Raw genomic sequence first — 21,749 nt, 5'->3', positions numbered from 1 at the left:
GGATCAGGAGAAAGCACGCTAGAGCTAGAATTAGTTAAGAACTGCCCTTGGCGCGGTGAAAAACGCCAAGTGAAAAGTTTTATGGAGCTGGAGGCGCATATCGCTTACCACCAGGCGGGCGGAACGGGTGAGAGATGTATCAGCAGACGCCTTTCGCTGAAGGGAGAAGAGTGAGCTTCCGAAGACGGAGCCCCGAGAGAGAGGGAAGTGTATTTGCACCCCGCGGCATTCGGGTGTATGATGAGCGACGAGCGGGTCCTGTTCAGGCCCCTCGATACTGTGTCTCTCGCCAGAGTCAACCTGGCGGGCGCAGTGAACCCGACCCACACCCGGGAGTGTGCCCATTGCCTATGATATGCTCGGGAGAGTGAAGAACCTGTGCCAATCGTCTGGTTCTCCCCTTACATGGTGGCATCTAGATTAAGGGGTTGCGAGCTTCCATCCGAGCTCCACGAAGATCTGGAGACGGAGGAACGCGCCGCAGATGAGAGGGTGGCCCTACAGTACGACAAGGGGGGAGAATTGAGTGCAACATTCCGTACAATTACTGATCTAATGAATAAGAATTTAAGTTTGGAGGCCCAGCTGCGTATGGCTATTCAGGAGGTCAAAGAAGCGGCTGAGAGAAGGAATCCTGAAACGCCAGCTCAAGATGGCGCCGAGCAAGAGGGAGACTGCGTGGAAGAACCGGAAAAGAAGGGTGGAGCTTCGGAGGAATCCGCGAGAGTTCTTATGTAACATGAGCTGTAGAATTTCACTTTGCTAATTTTCTAAGGGGTGATATCTTCCCCTAAGAGCTAAGATCCTATTTTTGCAGGATTTTAGATACTGTGCTGGGACCATTTAGTATACTTCCAGCTAGGACCCTAAATGTATAGACTGGCTGTAGTCTGGAGAATTTTTTATCTATGTAACTCCTTTTCTATTTTCTAACTGTTATTACATTTTAAATGTATGTGCTGCATTGCTTTACCATATATTATTCATTATATCTTCCATAAACATTTTATGTGCAGGTTCTTACATATATGATCAATTAATTATATTTATGTGTGACCTTCACCACTACATTGATTTATCTTGTTGTTATAGAGCCTGTGCCAGCCCGTAGAGACTGGCAGAATGATGCAGACAATGGCCCAGAAGACCATCACACCCAAGGGACAAGTAGATTATTGTATCACATTACTGATGGAGACAATCCCCTTCTGTCACCACGCTGCTCTATCTTCAGCCAAAGCCAGAGGTTTAATTTAGACCCAGAGTCTGCCCCTTCTCCGCCAAGTAGTCAGCTTTTCATGATGTAAGAAAATCTATCATAACTTTAATTTTTATTATCTTTGTATAATCCACAATACATGACTGTGATGGGGTTTTTTCAGCTAGTATCATAAAGGGATTTTTATTAATATAACATATTTTGTCATGATCAATTTGAAATACCATAAATAGGACCTAACATTTTCTGGTAAGAACCGAGTACAATATTCATTGAAGTTTTAGTTAATTATACTTTAGTAATGACATTTTTAAAGGTTAATAGTCTGTTAAGTGAGCACCAGATGAAGGAGGTTATTAAAGGTCCAGTACAGAAAAGTTCAATTGTCATGTAATTATTTTATGAGGTACTCTTTGGAAAGGAAAGGCAGTGTGGTACACTTCTGTCTAGTACAGGTTAGTCCTTTTCAGAAATCCTAAAATTTAATTTCAGGCAGGAAAGATTTTTTCTTTAAGGCTTAGAAATAAAGTTCAGGGAAATACAAATAAATAGTAATCAAGCCTACTGATTCACAGACACTAAGGAACCAGACACTAGAAACAGAAGAGCCAGACACTAAAGATCCTTCAAAATGATTACGCTTGTTGCCTGTAAGGAAGGGTTTCTAGTGCCACACCAATGTATTAAACACTCTTACGCTGGAATATTAATTGCTTTTTTCAAGTTCTTTGCAACATATGGCAACTAACCTTAGTTAGTTAAAGAACACTATTCTTTAAGTTTCAAATTTAAATTATGTAAAGGTGCTGAATGGTTTCCTCGGAGCTTGCAAGCTCAATCGGGGTGTTTGCACTCTTGGGGCAAGGATCTGCAGCTGGCTGTGCACACAGAATGCATGCACGTGATTGGATAGCTGTAACTCCAGGGCGGGAAGCCCAGGAAAAAAATAGGGAAAACGAGCTGAGGAGAGGCTAGCTGAACCTCTGTTGAGAAGAGCTGCTTCGGAGGGGGCTGCTACCAGGACAAGTGCTTCTGAGAGGATGACTGGCAGGAGAATTGTGACTGAGCTGCTACTGGGGGCAGAGGAGCCACCAGCTAATGAGTACCCAGGATTACCTGGTATCCTTTACTAAAGAAGCAGGGGTTGTGGAAATGGGTTCCCCTCCCCACTCTTAAGATCCCTGAGTGCAGGGAGTCACTGGAGGGAATCAGGGATGGGGGTTGCTAGAGGAGGTTTTTTGGAAGAGCTAAAGAAAGCAGCAGGGAACTGTGGCTGGGTGGGAGCGCCAGCAGAGAGCTTAATAAAGTGTAGCTGAGAAGGGGCACTACAGGTGCCAAACACAGGGGAGCTGCCTTGAGAAGTGTCTGGGGAATGGTGTGATTGATTGCAGGCATCTAGGAAAGACTGGATAAGGGAAGAAACCGTGGTCTCCAGAGCAGCCACACCTGAAGTCCTGACAGGCACCTCCCATCTTCTGTCCAGATGATGGCATTGCCACCCCTCTTCTAAGGCAGAGTGATCACCGCTCCCTGAGGCTCCACTGCAGCCACTGCACAGTGGACTACTTTGGTGCAGGCAAAGTGATCTTGTGGAGACCTGACTGATTAAGTGTATATACCTGTGATAAGTTGCCTGAGTGTTAAAGTTGATAACATAATTGTTTTTGTTATATGATAAGTATTTGCTTTATCTGCTGGTATAGATTATTATTGAGCTCATTGAAAATATTTTGTTTGTTATTTATGGGATGCCGAATTTGTCAATCTCTCAGTTATTGTAAATAAATTATTGTAAATAGTTTTTTAGTGTGTGGTCTGGTGTGGGGAGGACCATGGGAGAGCACTCCAATGAGTGATGCTCCCAGGCTGTAGACAGAGTGGGAGTAGACTAAGACCTATTGGCACCCCAGGATCCCAAAAATGTGGACATAGCTGCAGGTAGCACCACCACCAAGTTTACAATTGTATTTTGATAGATATTCTGCCATGAAATCAGTTAAACAAACTTTTTAGAATTGGAACAGCTTATTTTACCCCACTAAATCCCTTATTTTGTTACAGAAAAATGCAAAGGTCAAGATCAAAGGTAGCAGCCCATAAGGCTAGCATGTTTAAGGTGTGTCAGTGTCTGTGGCCAATAGCACAAACAAGAGTAATATGCCCAGCTGCCTGGGGCTCTGCAAAGCTTCAGTCCCTGATTCAATTCGGCAGAGATTCAGCCCAATTTGGTGGCCAAATCTGAATCGAATCAAAGGACCCTTTAATTTCTCCAAATCGAATTGGAATCCTCTGAATCAATTCGGAGCGATTCAGCGATTCGGATGTAGAGACAGCTTGAAATGTTTTTTTCTGCATACCTCTAGATATCAGGGGCTCGTGAATGCTGCAATGCTGGGGCACATGGAATGTCCCACAGAATCACGGGGGGGCTCCCTAGCATGCTTGGCAGCAGACCCGGAAGTGGACTGGAAGCACTTCCGGTCTACTTTGGGGTCCACTGGGGAGCATGCAGGGGGGAACCTGAGGTCCCCCTGTGGCCAATCGCTGAGCTGGGGTGGAGGGGCAGTGCGCTCCCCGGCAGACCTGGAAGTGGACTGGAAGTACTTCTGGCCCACTTTCGGGTTCACCACCGAGCACGTGGAGGGACTCCCACACTTCTGTGGGATACTCCATGTACCCCAGTATCGCAGCGATCACAAACCAGGCCTGCTACCTCAAGGTATGTTGAAAAAACTTTTAAAGCTGTGTCTATGTCCAACTAGCTAATTTTCTGAATCAGCATCGAATCTTCAGATTCGGATTCACCCAAATCGAATTGGGGACAGTGATCCGAATCAATGAATCAAATTACTGTGCCTGATTTGGGCTGAATCCAAATCGAATAGGGCCACTTCGCACACCCCTACAGCTGCCTTTGACTCCCCTGTTCAAATGACCTGATATTCATTTATAGCGTGGTCAGCTGGGGGCAATCTTTGGCACAGATCTGGAACATGGCTTAAAATCACACCTCTTGTGCCTTAGCCACTGCATCTCCACCGTTTCAGCTAGCCAAAAGTAATTTTCAGTAGAACTGATACGAACATTTTCTGCTTGAAGATTTTCCCTTCCAAAATGCCATTTGGTTGAAATGTAATTCTTCATGGGAACATGCCACCACTTACCTCATGGTAGAGTCAGAGTTGCCATCATGGCATGTGATAGTGGTGGCAGCTCTGGCTCCAGCATGGAGCATGTGGCAGTATCAGCACCTCCAGGTCACACAGGGGAATGTAGCATGTGGAAGGAGCCACAGCTGCTGGTGTCATGTCCCGTGAGCCAGAACCAGAGTTGCTGCTGCTATTGCTGTGTGCCCCAGGCTTTAACCACCCTGTGGCCCTGGCTAGATCTGGCCTGCAAGGAGACCTATGGGCTGGAGCCAGCTATGGGCATGAAATGAGTTTGACACTCCTGGCCTAGCTGTCTACCACATGCTCCAGTATCTTCAAAGGGAATAGAAATTTAAACTTCATAAAACTTAACAATTTTCTTTTATCTACCTGTCATATTCTACAGGTAATTTTTATTAAAAATGGTTCAGTGTAGCTAAATTCATGTCATTTCACAAATATATCACTTGAGTTGATAGAGATATCTGTCAACTTTCCTTTTTCAGGCCAAGAAGTTCTTCCAGGTGTAACTGTGAGGACAGAAAACAACTACAGACAGTGGCACAACTTACTAAACACCTTCAAAGTCTCAAGAGAAAGATTAGGAAGTATGAAGAGAAGTTTGAACAGGAAAAAAAATATCGAGTAAGTGCTCCAAAACAGAGGAATGAGTTCCATGTATTTATTATAGGTAATGCATTTAAACTGTAAGATTGTGTCTCTTCCAAAATCATGGAAAAATCTAAATGTCTACAATCTATACTTGTGAGCTGCTTTTTTGGATCTTCTTTTTGTTACCTTTGTTTGGAAATACCATTATCTGTATGAGTGGTTGCAAGAATTAATCACTTAAAATGTCCTAGAAGTTCTTACATCAAATAAATGCTCCCCTACTTATAAATATCGGCTTTTTTGTATTATAGACACAATCATTTGCTTGAAAATTTTCTTCTGCTCTATATCTTTCTTATTCATGCAGACCAAGTCCTAATTTAAAAAACAACAACAACCAAACACTGACATTTTATAAAAGTTGTGGGTCAGTGAAAACTCTGATATATGGCTATGCATGAACTGACGTATATAGTAGAGATAGCTTTAAATAGGCTAGATCAGGTACTGGAAGCAGTCTATGACAGGATGGAGCTCAGCCTCAGAGTCAATTAGCCTACTGAGCTCCGTGCTATAGCCTACTGAACTACTGGGACCCTACTGAGCTACTGGTGCCTGAGCTAATTCATTTGAAGGCAATGTGGGTATCTCTACACTACCCTGCAAACTGCAGCTATACCTTCAGTGGTACTGGTATCCTGAGATTTATGCTTTACAGCAGAGAAATCTCTTATGTAGTAACTGGCAAAGGCTAAGGCTACAATCAATCTTCCCAAATGTAGGGAATTTTGTGGTACTAGTGGAGGTCTCTAAGGTTTTGCCCACTACTGCAGTTTTCCTATGCATGGTATGATGGAATCATCTTAATTTATGTCTTGTTAGCATCCTTTGTAAATCACTGCTTACATGTTTGTAAAGGAAAACAGTTTTCTTGGAGTTCATATAATTCCTTTGCTAACTGTTGCATGTTAGTATGTTAAAACCAAAAGCATCTTCAGACTTACTTATTTGTTTGAGTTTGGATTGCTGACTAGCAATTAGCCTGTCACAGGAATATAAACTCTAGTATAACTGCCAGCAAGTGAAGGCTCTGTAAGCTCTAACTATAGAACTACAAAAGCAGTTTTGTGTTTTGATAGTGAGAAAAGCTTGTAATAGCTATGGAAGGGAAGAAGTCATTTCAAAGACTTGTGAAATGGGAGACAAAGTAGCAGGATAGGAAGTTGATCTTGTAACTATTAGTTCTAAACTGAGGTGCCGTGTCACCCTTTCAAGGGTGATGTGATACTGGCATTGCTATGGCCTGGTTTCACATGTCTCTGCTTACACTAGGCACAAATGCGGCTGGAGCAGAAAGCTGCTGCAGCAGGAGCATCTGTTCCTGCCTGCATTAGATTTATCTAATAAAAGAGGTAAACTGAGACAATACAGCAGAGATTCTCAGATGGGGTGCTGATAAATTCAGATAAGTGATATAATTTTTCATCTAAAAACATGTTGCATCTAAAAAAAAGTTGAGAATCATTGGTTTAAACAGATGAAAGGGGGGATGAGAAGAAAAGGCAGAGGATTTAACAAATGATTTGGGGAACTTCCAGAGTATAAGCAGTAGGAAAATGGGAGGAGAGGGGTGAATATTAAAACCACTGTTTCAAATAAAATGATGTGCAATATTGGGCCTTTTTGTGCTCCTTCCTTTTGATTAGAAAATTTTTGGTATTCTGGTGAAGCCATTAAAATGAAAATATGCTAGCTTTTCTTCATTTGATCATGAAATTACAGAACTGGATAGATACTTGTGACTGCAACTGTCCTAAAGTAACCAGAGGTTCTTTGCAGTAGGATTCCATTGTCATGATATCATAAAATGGCTTTGAAGGAAATGGTTTGAAATATCTTTTCCACAGTTTAGTGAAAAATTTCCTTTTTTACAGCAAAATTATTTCCTTTTTAAAAATTAACTTTTTCAGTATAAATTTACTTTAATCTGAATAAAATATGAAGAGGCACAAAAGGGACTGCAAATGTTCCTACTTTTAGATCTTTTTAAAAAAGTGAACCATATTTTATATACTTTTTCAATAATCAGGTCAGAATATTGAGCTGAAACCCAGAAAACATTTACATTTTTGAGTGCCTAAGTCTGAAGACCATTAGTAAGGATTTGATTCTCCCAGGCACAGAAGACTTTGACACTCATTGTGCAAATCACAATGCGAACAATATCACTGAAGAGGAGCTTACTTATATTCATTAAATTAAATATACTAGCCAACTTTAAGAGTAGTCAGACCATCATGAACCCTTCAAGAATGAAGAGAGGGCAAGAAAAAAAAATTGCACACATTGACAGGCTCAATTGGTTTGGTTTTTTTTTTAAATTAGCAAACAGATAATGATTCAGAAATAGCTGTTGGACAAGAGCAGATGACAGGTGCACTTTCTTGTGGCAGTTCAATTTATGCTTGGTTGTTTAGAAGTTTTTTGATTGTATAGTTAACTAGTGTTCTTCAATAGTAGTTCAGATTATCATGGTCAAAACTGAAAATGTTAGTGATAATCTTTTATGAAAATGGAAATGTCTGTATGTAGGTGCATATCATAAAAACAGAGAGCCAACAGTATGAAACAAGGACAGACATGTTTAAGATTTCTGGGGTCAACTTTTTTACAATTTATGCATCAGCATAATCTAGTCATGAACGGTCACTCAAGCATCATTATTTCTGCTTCTGAAAAGCTTCTTAAAGGGTTTATTTCTTCTGATAATCCCAACAGTTCTTAATGAAAGAAACAAGAAGGTTAAGAGTTCTTCTTTGCATGGTAATGGAAAAACATTTTAAGTGTTCCATTTTTCACACCAACTTTCAAAGGGAGAACACAGCAAGAGTGGTTTCTTTATTCCACTTAAGCTGATTCTATTTATTGCTTCTGCTGCAAATTGTTTAACTTCAGAGATTTTGCTTTTGCCAAGAATGGTATGGTTGGGGTAGCTACAAAAGATTCAGACCATGGGAGAGTAGCACTGGAGTATCTTTTGGCAATTAGCACTACCTGCTCCAGTGAGTTGCCCAGTGTCCCTTTACTATTCAGTTACATCTTACCTAACCAACCCTGAAGCCATAAAATGAGGTTTGTTAGCTGAGAATAGGTTCCTCTTCCTTAGAAGGTCTTTCCTTGCCAAATATGTGAACAGGATCTTGTCAAAATGGTCAAGTAGAGTATGCTTGAATTTTTCATCTACACTAAATTACTGTTCTCATTATAGAATGATAATCCTTCTTTATTCTCGTAAGAAGACATATTATGCTTGAGAAACAGAGCGCACAGTCTAGAGGTGAAAGGACTCAAAGAAGCAATGCAACTCTGTGAAAAGTCCAAAGAGGTACAGAGCTACAAGTGTTGCAAAAGGGAAGTGAGGAGGTCAAAATACAAAATACATCCAATGCACGTATACAAATGAGAGAAATATGGGGAATAAACAAGAGTTGGAAGCTGCAGCCTATGAAAAGAACTATGATCTGATTGACATCGCTGAAACCTGGTAGTTCAGCTCTTATGACTGGATTGTCAACATGGAGGGTTACCCTCTTTCAGGACAGGGTTGGAAGAAAAAATGGTGGTGGTGTCTTATATATCAAAAACACATATACTTGTCTGCTGGTTCAGGGGGAAGAAGACGGCAAAACAATACATTTGAGTGAAGATGAAAGGTGAAAGATGTGGCACTGATATAGTGGCAGGGATTTATTATAGGCCACCTAAACAGGAAGAGGAGGTAGATGAGGCAGTCCTCAACCAGGTGACAAATCCATCCAAAAGCTATGGGATGGTAGTGATGTGAGACTTCAATTTTCTGGACACCTTTTGGAAGAATAATGCAGCCTGTTCCTACATTGTGTGGAGGACAACTTTCTGATCCAGAAACTGGAGGATAAAAATAGTGGATCCTCTAACTTTGATCTGCCCTGACCAACAGGGAAGAACTGGTGGAGGATGTGAAGGTTATGGGTAACTTGGGAGGAAGCAATCATGATATGGTAGAATTCCAGATCCTGAGACAGGGAAAGCATGACGTCAGCAAAATTAGGATACTAGATTTCAAAAAGGCAGATTTCATCCAACTAAAAAGTTGATAGTTATGGTGTCATGAAAGGATATTATGAAGGATAAAGGTACCCAGGAAGGTTGGGAGCTTCTAAGGGGCACATTATTGGAAACCAAACAAGAAACTGTCTTTTCATGATGGAAGCACAAGAAGAATGGCAAGAGACCAATGTGGCTTCACATGAAGCTTCTAAAATGCCTCAAATGCAAAAGAAAAGTATAGGGGCAATGGAAGAATGGACATATGACAAAGGAAGCATACCAGGAAATAGCAAGGACCTGCAAAGATGACATGGATTTATGAAAAATTAAAGTGTCAAACAAACTTGGTCTGCTTCTTTGACAAAGTTACTACATGCATGTGTCGCAGGGCAATAAGGTGCCTGCTCCTTTAAGGGCTGAAAAAGCTTAGGCAGAGATCCCTAGCAGGCAGGCAGGAACCCCACAGGTGCAGGTTACTGTGGCAGCAGGCCTGAGGGAATTAGCCTGCACCTGCAGCTGGTCAGCTGACTGTAAGGGGAAGGGCCCTGGGCCCATATAAACCCCAGTGCTGGAACTAGAGAGTCAGTTCCCCTGCCAGCAGGCAAAGGGGAAGGGAAGGAGCCTCCAGGGTGGAATTGCCCAGAGACACTGCAGCTGCCTGGTATGAGGCACTTGGGGCTAATGGGGATCCAGGAGCTCACCATGTACCCTTGACTATTAGGCACTTAGTGCCAGGGAAAAAGTTTTACTCTTTTAAAGGGGCAGAGCACACCCTGAACTTTTTGTGTTATGTTACAGCCCAGGGGCTCATATTTTGGTTGCTGTCTTATAACTCTGGAGGATCAGGCTAAGGCTATTGGGGAAGGAGGAGGCCTCATTGGGGTCCACTACAGTGTGGGGACCCCAACACCAGTGTGGGTGCAGTATTCAGGGTGAACAGACCCCAGCACCAGTGGGCACTGAGAGAGAGAGAGAGAGAGAGAGAGAGAGACAGGGCTGCAGAAAGCCCAGAGCCAAGGGGTGCCGAGAGAGACAGGACTGTGGAGAGCCCAGTGATGACCGAAGGCCAAACTGAATTAAGGCCTTGGAGGAACAATGAGTGAATTCCATCTGCAAGGCTTGGGGTGTGGTAAAGGGGTAGTTTGGAGTCATGCCACTAGCCCATAAGGCTGAGGGTGTTCCCAAGAGGCATTCATTTTGGAGAAGACGCAAAAGGGGTCCAGGAACCCACAGGGTTCAGTGGGGTCCAGCAGGATTGTGCCCAAAATACAACTTGAGGGCAGCCTCCCTATTTACTATAGTACACCAAGACATGGCAGGCGAGAAAGAGGGTGCCCAGTGGGCAGGATTGGCATGGTCAAGGGGACCTAGGGGTATCACGGCCATCCCAGAGGACCCCGTCCTATGACAGTGTGGAATAAGGGAATGCTGTGGATAAAGTGTAGCTGGATACCAGAAACGCTTTTGACAAGGTCACACACAACCTTCTCATAAATAAATTGGAGAATTGTGAGCTGGATAAAGTACCACAGCTCCATAACCACATGCAAAGGGTAATTATTAATGTCAGAATAGCAGGAGGTTTCAAGTGGAATCCTATGGAGGTTTGTTCTGCACCCCGTACTGTTCAATATGTTTATTAATGATTTGGATACTGGCATAGAAAGCTTCTTGGAAAAGTTTGCAGATGACACTAAAAATGGGAAGGATTGCAAACACACTGGGGGATATAAGTGCAATTCAGAAGGATCTCAACTGAATGGAAAGTTGGGCTAGAGTTACCAAGATGAAGTTCAATGTGGACAAATTCAAGGTGCTACCCCTTGAAAACATCAACGTGAACATGAATATAAAATGGGTGGATGGCAGCACTATGGAAAAAGACTTGGGAATCTTGATGCACCATAGACTCAATATGAAGCTGCAGTTTGATGCAGCCTCACAAAAGATGAATGTGGTTTTGGGATGCATCAATAGAAGCATTAGGTGCAAGACAGTGAGGTGATAGTGCCGCCCTACTCAGCACTGGCTAGGACTCATCTGTGGTACTGTGTAGTTCCGGGCACCACATTTTAAAAATGATGTGAAGATATTGGGCAACAAAGATGATCAAGGGCTTGGAAGACAAGTCATATGAAAAGAACCTAGGAATGTTCAGTTTGCAGAGAAGTTCAGGCCTCAGGGCATGTCCTCGAGACTTGGGTGTTGGGCTGTGTTTGACCCCAAAGGAGGTCCCGGCACTCCTCTGCCATGACTTGATCTTGCTGCTGATCTCCCACAGCAATGATCCTGGAGTCCGGAGGGCAGTGTCACCCTCCTGGGTTTTGCTGCCACCCCCTTTGCTTCCCCACTGCTGGCTTTTAAATCTGTTGGGCGGCAGTTCTTGGTGACATCATCCGCCAGCATTGCTCCCAGTCACAAATAAAAGCGGCTGATGAACTGCAGTGGCGGTTCTTCTCAGCGCAGCACATCTTTTCCTGTTGAAGGTAAGTAAGACTCTTAGGGCTTTTAGTTTTCTTTTTCTGGGGGCTTACCCCAGCCTCAGCTCTCACCATGGGAAGGGGTTCCCAGGGATTTTGTTTGTGTCCCCCTGGGACACCAGCTAAAATAGTTGGAAAAATTCTTCTTTGCTAGCTTTCCTGTACAAACATCCATCTTCAGGTAGCGGGAGATGAGATTTACCCAAAGAACTTTATCTGCCTATGTCCTTAGCCCAACATGGCTACAAGCAACACCCCTGAAACATCTGTGAATGAGAGAATTCCTTCAGATTTCAGAAGACATGCAGAACACCCATGGGAATGGCTTTTAACCTGTCATGAATTGAAGTTAAGGGATTGTGACTACTCAACCTCTTCATATTGCTAAATGGAAGGAGGTTCTGGTTAGATCCTGATAGATCCAAGAGGTTCTGGGAGTGGTTTTAGATTGGAAAAGTTGATAGTCAGCACCATAGTAGTGAATGGGGGTGGGGGTGGAAGTGATGGATTAGAGGCCTATTCTTTTTTATCATTATTATTATTATGAAGGAAATAAGAATATCTCATAGTGCACTGTGATTTCCATTCATATGCTATCTTTGTTCAGAAATATTCTTTAAAAATACTTGCATGACTACATCTGGAGTATTACAGAGATTCCTGTAGAAAAAACATACACCCTAATTCTGAATGAGCTGTGCACATTCTAAGCCTTATGCACTGTTCCTAATTATATTATAAGGCTATAATACCTAAAAATACACAGTGCCTAAAGTTCAGCTTATGCATTGTCTTTGAAGTATCATGGCCATAATGATGACAACAACAACCACACTGTGTTCTTTTTCTTTCTCTTTTACGTGCAGCCTTCATATGGTGACAAAACTTCCAATCCCGAAGTTCTGAAATGGATGAATGATTTAGCTAAAGGTCGCAAACAACTCAAAGGTACATAATAATTTACATTTCCATTTTCTAATGTTTCCACTTTTTCCCACCCATTTCTCTTTCACTACTGCATTGATTTAAGTTTCCCTATGGAAAATAGAATATGCCCAACCTCAGTCTCTCACAGTGAGGAAAGACTGCTATTATGTATCCTCTTGAGTGCCTTTTTTGCAAGAGGAACATGTCTAGGCTCTTCTCATATGACTTGCCTTCTAAGCCCTTGATCATCTTTGTTGCCCACTGTAGACCCTCTCTAACATTTTCACATCTTTTTTAAAATGTGGAGCCCAGAACAACACAGTACTGCAGATGAGGCCTAGCCAGTGCTAGCGCTTGAGGAAAGTCAGTTCCACCCGACCAAGAGTCCCCTTCTAAGTATCAGCCTTCTTGCAAACTACATTACAATTTTAATTACAAATCCAAATTGCAAAGTCAATGACTTCTTTAAGGTGACATGATTCATATTGTAGCTGATTTGTTGACTTCATATTCTAAACTCTGTTTTAAAGCCCTTATTATTTGATCATAACAATTAATTTAGTCTGCCTGAAATTAGATTTAGTCCAGAGGGTCAAATTCTCCTGTCTGCGTGTACATGGATTTATTAATGTCTGTGGAAGTAACACATTCTTATCCTAGGGGAAAATGTAGCCACTATTGATTTATTTATTTTTAAGGCCATTTAAAAATAATAAAATCCTTTTTAGCTTTAGATGCATTCTCATCATAAATTAAATCATAGTGTTACATTGTCATGATGTTACAGTTATAACGTTAAAATGATTAATGTTAATGTTAGATCCTGACTCCATGTGATGCCCAATGGCTAAGGAGATGATGATCCAATTGCCTATGGATCCTGTTACTCATTAGCCAGAGCAAGCAGGGAGCAAACACCAGCACACATTGCTCACAACAGCTTTATTCAGAATGGAGACAGCTTCGGGTGACACCCAGTCTATGAACACAGGGAGCAGCAACGAACAACAGTTCTTTCCACATTTATACACTTTGGCTCATGTTTATTAACATTTATTCCACCCTCACTCCTCCTTTGTACCACCCATATCTCCTCCCATTTCAAGCTCTGCTTCTGTTTACTGTTTGTTTCATTAACATGGTTTTCTGTCTCATGTACCATCTTCCACCTTTTTTGGGGCCCCTGTATCTTATCTCATTCCTTACTGTAGGTGATTCACAGCACGCAGACTCACACAGATTCACTTGCTGCTTTTTTTCTCAGAAAATGGTTGACAGTTAAGATGGTTACTTAGCATAAGCAAATGGCTGGCTTAGCTATCATTCTGCCTTGTGGTCAGCAGCTTTGCTAGGCCACAGGTCATGCCTTTGTATTCAGCTGCAAATCCAGTGTTCCCTAATAATCCAAATTATTTGTCATCCTAACAGTTAATGTTTAGGGTGGATTTGAAAAGTACCCCAAAGCAGTTAGGAACTCAACTGCCATTGAACTGAAATGAGAAATATATAGCTAGCTCTCCAATATGCCTTTGAAAATATCAAGTGATTTGCCTGCACTATCACCAGAAATTATATCATCTTTTTTTTCATTAGAAAAAAAGAAAATAGATGTGAAATGGCTAAACTACATGTGAAACCCACCACACATCAAAGCACTAACTCAAATATACTTCAAAATAATAACACACAGAATTTTTCATTCTTACATCTCATGAATCTGGCAAAAGTGCCCTCATCCTTAACTTTACTACCAAGAGAGTTAATTGATTTCAGGTGGTAAACTTCAAGTGGTAAAATTGAACCTGGGCAAAAGGGCTGTATGAAGACAAAGAATATTATTAGCTCCATTTTATAAATCCAGAAAGTGTGTCATGGAAAGATGAAATGACCTACATGAGGCAGGAGGAAAAATGGGTGTTTTTATGTCATTTTTATAACTCCCTTGATCCTAAGATACCTAGTGACAAAAGTGGGAGTTAGCACTGTAGAGCAACATGAAGGCTGTTTGCTTTCATGCCGATCTGCCCAGGGACATGGAAGGGTTGTTGTCCCTGATCACACTCTCTATGCTAGGTAGAGATGTAGGGTTAAATTAGGGAAGTGGCACTTCAGCACCATCTGGCAGGTTCTGTTATTCATGCTTCACCCAATCCCTGATCAAACCAATTTAGCAAATGGTCTCAAGGAAAAAAGAGAAACATTAAAAATTTAAGAATAGGATTACTGTCCTGAATGGGTGTGGTGTGATTACAGTACCATAAAAGATACTGGGGTATGCTTTTGGTTAGAGGTTAGAGGTAACCTTTCTTGCAAACACTTATTAAATACTCATTTGCCAAGACCTTATCTTTTTAAACAGAATTTAAACTCAAAATGTCAGAAGAACAAAACTGTGCTTCCAAAGCACCCCAAAGAAATGGGCAACACCAAAGCACTGGAATAAACAAGGAGAGTGGGAAACAGGAAGCAGCAAGTGCTGAACCAGTGTCATCAGTGGAAGAAACCATGGATACTGTATTGAAGAAATTAAAAGAGAAGAGACAACAGCTTAATGTCCCCGAGACCATAAAGGTATCTCAAAAAAAATAGGCATGTCTGTTTCTTGCAGAATATTCACCTCTAGGGAAGAAATTAAATTTTGTTTAACTGTTAGTGTCCTACTCAGCGCTCTGTCTCTATGGCGCCATTGTTACTGCACCGTTATTTAGTAGTTCCTTTTGGAAGTAACAGCTTGTACTGTGTCATACGTGCCCCACACAGTTATTTTTAGGCAGTATGTCACCGTGATGATGCGCGTGGAAACATGACGCATAAGGGAGCATGTCACTACAGTGACGTCATGGCAGTATCACAGTTTTTTGTCTGCAGATGCTATGTCACCATAGCACATTGCTACAGTGACCTAGCGTCACATGTAGACATACCCAGTGTATACTGAACTGAATGGTTCAATGATATCCCCCAGGTTCAGCACCACATGATGTCATCTAGTGACTCAATACAATTTTTCTGGAGTGACAAGTCGATGAAGAGTAACAAAGGCAGAGAGGTCCATTTTTGTTCAGAAAGATTCAGAAATAGATTTATCATGTTTGGAGGTGTATGGCAATAACTGAAACAGTAAGGAACTGTAATAACCCCCCCCCTGTAACTGTTTCAGATGACATAGACTATTTTCATTCTATCACAGCTGGTGATAGAGTAAAAGTGATCAGACCTGCAGTCTACAGAAACTATATAAGTAAGAACAAATCACTCATCTACAAAACTGGCCGTTATGTTTCTTACCCTAAGGCAGTGTGTCATTGAAGCCCATGGGTTTGTATGATACTATCATGTACCATAAGGATTTAGCAACCTATGGCTTGCAGGCCATATCCAGCCTGTGAAGTGGTTGGATCCAACCTATGAAGCTCTTACCCAATTTGGGTAGCAGGGACCAGGTGGCATGCAGCTGAGTCATGCCATCCATCCCCTCAACATCACCCCTTCTGCATTCCTCTCTACTTCTCTCTTGTGCCTGCACTTAAACCTTGCTGTAGCGGGGCTGGGTATCAGTAGCCAGGGAAAGTGTAAGCAGCTAGGACACTTCAGGAGGCAGAGATTTATTGCCCATCGTGGCAAAAGTTTGCCAACCCCTGAGTTATAGGAAAAAATAACTCCAAAACAAAATAAAGTAGTGTGGCATATTTCAAATACTTTTCCTCAATATTAAAATCATTCCAATGTAGGCACTTGCACCCAGGATTGCAGCAATTCCAGCCAGGACAATATAGTCCTGGCTGGCAGGGGGCCCAGGAGGGTCAGACCTGGGATTTGGGTGGCAGCAGTGAGTGGCACAGCAACTGGCTGGTGCATGAGGGTGCTATATATAATACAGGGCTCACTGTGGAAGTGTGAGGTGGGTCTAGCTCGGTCTTTCATTGAACTCTTCTGCCACGACTTGGATTGAAAAAAGGAAGAGATGTTCAGTGTTATTTTGGGACGAGAAACACCACATACCACCCAGGTGATATGCTCTCACCATGCAAGTTTTATTTCCCTTCAGGTAGTTACAGTGTAGCACTCTCCTCGCTAATTACATCATTAGCGAGGGAACATTGGCAAGGCTGATAAGTAGCGCGGGAGTCCCGAGCGTCCTGCACAACTTAGGTTAATTTGTAGCAATAGAGTCCTCCTGGCTAATTGATTCATTAGCTGGGCATGTTCTCTGCGCCTGGTGTTCCTTGCCACTCTCTGTGAGTACTGGGCTCCGTTTACATCCATCCCTGTGGGGCGAAAGGCTCCAGGCTGCTTCTACTGCAGGGCTCCAGCTCGGAGCCTTCTCCCTCAGTGTCCCCCTCAGCCCACCGGTTCCTGGCTTTCCCTGGACTCACTGAACTGGCTGCAGCTGCCGGTAACTCCCCCTTGCCCTGGCATCCATCTGCCCCATCCTGGGACCGGCAGACCCAGCGTTCTCTGAAGCTAAAAGTTGGGTTCTCTCTCTCTCTCTCTCACTCGCCCTTGTCTCTTCTTCTTTTTCTTCTTCTTCTTCACAGTCAATCCTCTGTCTTCTCCATGCCTGAAGGCAAACTGTGCTTGCTCACTGTCATGTTTTATCAGCCGCGCCTGGCTAATTATCCCAACTTGCCCCTGGTGTGACCTCCCCTCCACCTGTGCACCCAGTTACCTGCTCCTGTGACTGTTCCAGTAACGGGGCTCCTACCTGAGCCCCTGTTACACTTGCACATGACCGTGCTCCAATACAGCCCCCTCACTGTATCACCCTTGAGTCCCATCCAGCCCCGGTCACCATTTACACATGCATTGTGGAACATAGATTACTCTGCTGTAGGATAGTACTTGTTCCAGACAATACTATTCTATGATGGAATTAATTTACTGTGCCCTAATATAGGTGCACATGTAGACAGTGATGCTTTACTGTGGGGCTGACATAGATGCACCAGTGGAGTAAAGGTCTGTGTAATTTATGTGAATATATCAAAATCTGCTCCTTAACGTTGTAGTCATTAATGTATTTTTGTGCTATTTTATCAGTCACAGTTATAAAATATGAAAGATCTGTAGAGTCTGGGAGATCATAGGTACAGACCTAGAGCTTGTGGGGATCAGTTTGCTGCATTACTAGAATCATAAGGCTCCTGGAAAACAGGATGAGCAAAACACTTGGATTACAAACAACATTAACAGGTAGATGCTGGAGTCTGCAGCAGGCTCCATTAATCAAGTCTGCTCTGATACACTGTAGTTACTTTCTTGTGTATGGGAACCCTAAAATTATTAGTTGAAGTAAATCTGACATCTATGATGATGACCTAGACTTCCAAGAAGTTGATTTATATCATTAGAATATCTGTCCTTAAATAATGGCTTCACCAAATTTCTGCAAGAAATGTAAAAGAAGTTATTTTTTGCATAGGAGTTTACATTTGAGACCCTGCTCTAATGTTTACTGTGGAGCTGCCTAATTAACTGCAGGAAACCAATAAACTCCATCTCAGGACAGTACTTATAAATACAAGTATTATCCTGCTGCAGAGCTTTTAATACTTTAACTCATGCACATGAAGACACTGACGGGGTTGGCTGGGGCATGAAGCTGCTTCAGTGCGGGGGCTGCCTGCTGGCTAGCCCCACATTGGAGTACCCTCTTGCACCAGCTCACCACTCAACAGCACACCAAACAAGGTCAGAGCAGCCCCTGGCTGCAGGCCCCTCACCACATGCCAGTTATGCAATGGCGCTCCTCATTAATTGCATATGTGGGTAAAACCATATGGATAGATTATCTTTGGTAAATTGTGTTTGAAAATAACAACCATGTTTTCTTGGGAATCACACAAGTTTCAGTGATACTGGTATCAGCATTAATGTCTGTGTCACAGACCACTTAGGTGCCCTGCTCCTAAGGAGGAGAAACTGCTAGGGAAGGGACCCTACCAGTGAGTGAATAAGGAGCCCAGCTGTGGGTTGCCGGGGCAACCAGGGAAGGTCAGCTGACTGGAAAGGGCAGGGCCTGGCTCCCTTATAAACTCAAGGAGCTGAGGCCAGAAGCAGTTCCCTGCCAGCTGCCATAGAAGAAGGAGCTCTCTGCTGTGGGAGAGAGGAGAAGCCTGACCCAGGAGCAGTATCTAACTTTCCTGAGAGATAAAGGGTCTCCGGTAGGAGTGAATGTTGTTATGGGCGGATGGCTTCAGTTTGAGTTATAGCCGGAGGGCTAGTATTTTGTGTTGCTGTTTGTTTATCACCGGTGGTTTGGGTGAGGCTATTAGGGGTTGGAGGCAGCCTCATAGGGGACCCACAGTAGTGTGAGGGCCCCAGCACCAGGAAAGGTGCAGCATCCTCATAGGGGGCTCACAGCGGAGTGTGAGGACCCCAGCACCAGTGAAGGTGCAGCATTTTGGGGTGCACAGACCCCAGCCCCAGAGACGGGCAGTTGAGAAGCCCCAGAGAAGGGGGTAGCAGTGTGGTGACCCCAGAGAGGTGGTAGCAGTTGTGGTGAACCCTGGAAAAGGACGGCACTGCCGAAGAGCCCCAGAGAGAGGGCGGCTTTACAGGGAAGGCCCCAGAGAGGGGTGGCATTGTAGAAGAGCCCCAGAAAGGGGCGGCTTTACTGAGGAGGCCCTGGAAGAGAGGGTAGCGCTACAGAGGAGGCCCTGAAAGAGAGGGCAGTGCTACAGAGGAGGCCCTAGAGAAGGTGGCCTTACTGAGGAGCCCGGAGGAGGGGCACGGAGAGAGAGAGACAGGGTGGAGGAGAGCCCAAGTGTCAGTGGGGGCACAGAGAGAGAAGAGACAGGACTGAGGAAAGCCTTAGTGCCAGAGAGGCACAAAATAATGTGAACATCAGAGAGAGGGACAAAATAATGTCCATTACATCTGTGAGGCTTGGGGCATGGTATTGGGGTGGTAGGAGCCATGCGTAGCCCCTAAGGCTAGGGTGCCCCTTACAGCACCATTTATAGAACAGGACCCCTGAGGGGTCCGGGAAAACCACGGGGTTGTAGGATCCATAGAAGTGACCAAGAGGGCATAGAAAGGCAGCCTCCCTAACATATTTAAACATCAAAGATGTGGTGGGCGAGAAACTGAGGGTGCCCTTGGGCCCACTTGGCATGGGAAGGGGCCTCAAGGAGATCACGGCCCTCCTACAGGTGCCCGCCTGTGACAGTCTGTAACAGTGTTGGTTGAGAAGTCTCTTAAGTAAAACTGGCTAAATGAAAGAATCCCTAGACTTAGAGAGAGAGTAGAGATGAGTGTTCTTTGAAATAGATAGGCTAGGCAGTAGGCAGATAAATTGTGAGCCTTATAGATGATAAAAAAGCCCTGTAAATTTTCTCCTGTGTTATCCTAATAAATCTACATGCGTGTACTATCCAGGCATAATTGATTTAGCAATCCAGGCTGATTCTATAATTAATTTCCTCCATTTTAATTTTTGAAGAGATCTCCAAATTTTAATATGTTTAATATGCTTGGTCTGTCAAATTTGGCATCACAAAGGTAGGACATGAAGTGGTTAATTGTGGATCTATTTATCATTGTACCATATAAACACCTGCTACAACATGATTTGAAGTATGACTCTTTCTATATCCATTAATGATCAAGAGAGTTCTGCTTCTTTGGGTGAGTAGTTAAAAAATTTGGGAAGTTTTAATTTGAACCACTCAGTTTTTGTAAGCAGTATATGTGGAATTGTGTTAGTTTTCTCTCCTGTGGGTGTGTCTACACAAGATGCTTCACTCAAGATTAGAGCTAATTACTGCACAGTAAGCGTCATAGTCTACACATGCAGATGCTTACTGCACAGTGATTTTCTGTAATCGTGATTAAAAAGTGCTAACTGTAAATACAAGTAGCAAATTTACTCTCAATTAGTTACTATGGAGTATGGCATGTATGCTCTCAGCCTGCCAGACAGCAGGAGGCAAAATATTGCTGCATGCCTTTGAGAGCTGCCTCCTCCTGGGTGTGGCTCTGCCCCTGTACCCTGGGCAGGGACAATGTTTCCCTTTGGAGAGGGCTGGGAGATTCTTATCTTGTCACAGGAAATTACTAGTCAGAGAGTGGGGACTGGGAGATTCTTATCTAGTTGTGGGGCCTGAGCTGAAAGCTTCTTATCAACCTGGGCCCTGCGACTATTGGGCTGGGACTGGGAGATGAGAATTTCCCAACCCCCACTCCCTGATCACAACTGGGAAGTAGGGGTGGATACTCCTTGCTTCTGGGGCAGGGGGACCTGGGCTCCTGTGGTGCAGCCCACACGAGCAGCAGCAGCTCTCAGTGGCAGGGAGTTATATCTCCTGGAGGGGGCTGGGATATCTTTCTCCTGGCCCTGAACTCCCTACCAGCAACAATTAGCTCAGTGCCCAGTGCAGGGCGTGAGGGCTGATCCTACGTTATTTGCATGTATAGACGTGCCCTGTTAGCAATAACAAGGTCTTCTTTAATATGTAAGAAGTCGATTCCATGTTCTTTGCACTGATATAATCTAAACAAAAAATTACAAGTAGAAGGTACTACACAAAAGATATTTAGCAAGTTTTTACTAAAATTACTTTAAAGGTTTCACTTTATGTTAATATCAGTTATTCTAATTTTCTATCCTTTTTTTGAAAACCTATTCACTCCAGCTCTTTCATTTCTGGTGTCCTTGTCTATGCAGTTACAAATTATGCAACACATTTTAAAATGGGCTGGAAAAATTCTGTCAATGAACTGCTTTCCATCTTTTTATATCAATTTCTTCTTGTGCTAAGATGAAGACCTAAAGTGCAATGTGTCTACACAAGATGTTAACTGTGCAGTAGCCTAACAACACTGTGTGGTAGCATTCCAGTAGTACTAAACTTAATGCTCAGTAACTATGGCACGTTAATGAACATGTAGTCGCACCCAATGAGAAGTACTAGGTGAAATAAGCCTCATGCATATGCAAGTCATTTTATTACAATTAACCAAGGCTTTTCTTGAATCCTGCTTCCCTACCATATGAAGCAAGATGGCTGAAATATTTCCCCATTCTTGGATTCTGATCCAGCAAAGTACTTTAGAATGACCATAACTGCTTTTTTGAATCAGGGACTTAATTTTTGCCTTCAGAAAATTTTACTTGCAAGTAAGGATAATGTTCTCTTTTCAAATGCCTTAATGCATCTTTCAAGGATTACAGATTACTTAATATCACTTGTCATAGATTCATAGATGTTAGGGTCAGAAGGGACCTCAATAGATCATCGAGTCCGACCCCCTTCATAGGCAGGAAAGAGT

At 43.1% G+C, this 21,749-nt stretch overlaps 1 protein-coding gene across 1 annotated transcript in view; it reads left to right on the top strand.

Annotated features, from left to right (window-relative positions):
* FAM13C (family with sequence similarity 13 member C) overlaps positions 1 to 21,749 on the top strand; it is a 105,937-nt gene that overhangs the window by 57,061 nt on the left and 27,127 nt on the right. The window contains exons 4-7 of the mRNA XM_014525843.1: positions 1,093 to 1,303; positions 4,875 to 5,013; positions 12,416 to 12,497; positions 14,836 to 15,047. Of these exons, the coding sequence (XP_014381329.1) occupies positions 1,093 to 1,303; positions 4,875 to 5,013; positions 12,416 to 12,497; positions 14,836 to 15,047 (644 nt within the window). The remainder of the gene's footprint in view (positions 1 to 1,092; positions 1,304 to 4,874; positions 5,014 to 12,415; positions 12,498 to 14,835; positions 15,048 to 21,749) is intronic.

This window comes from Alligator sinensis, unplaced genomic scaffold (genome assembly GCF_000455745.1).
Source record: "Alligator sinensis unplaced genomic scaffold, ASM45574v1 scaffold384_1, whole genome shotgun sequence".
Taxonomy (NCBI): Eukaryota; Metazoa; Chordata; order Crocodylia; family Alligatoridae; genus Alligator; species Alligator sinensis.
Note: the sequence above shows the minus strand (reverse complement) of the source record. Positions and strands in the feature narration are given on the sequence as shown.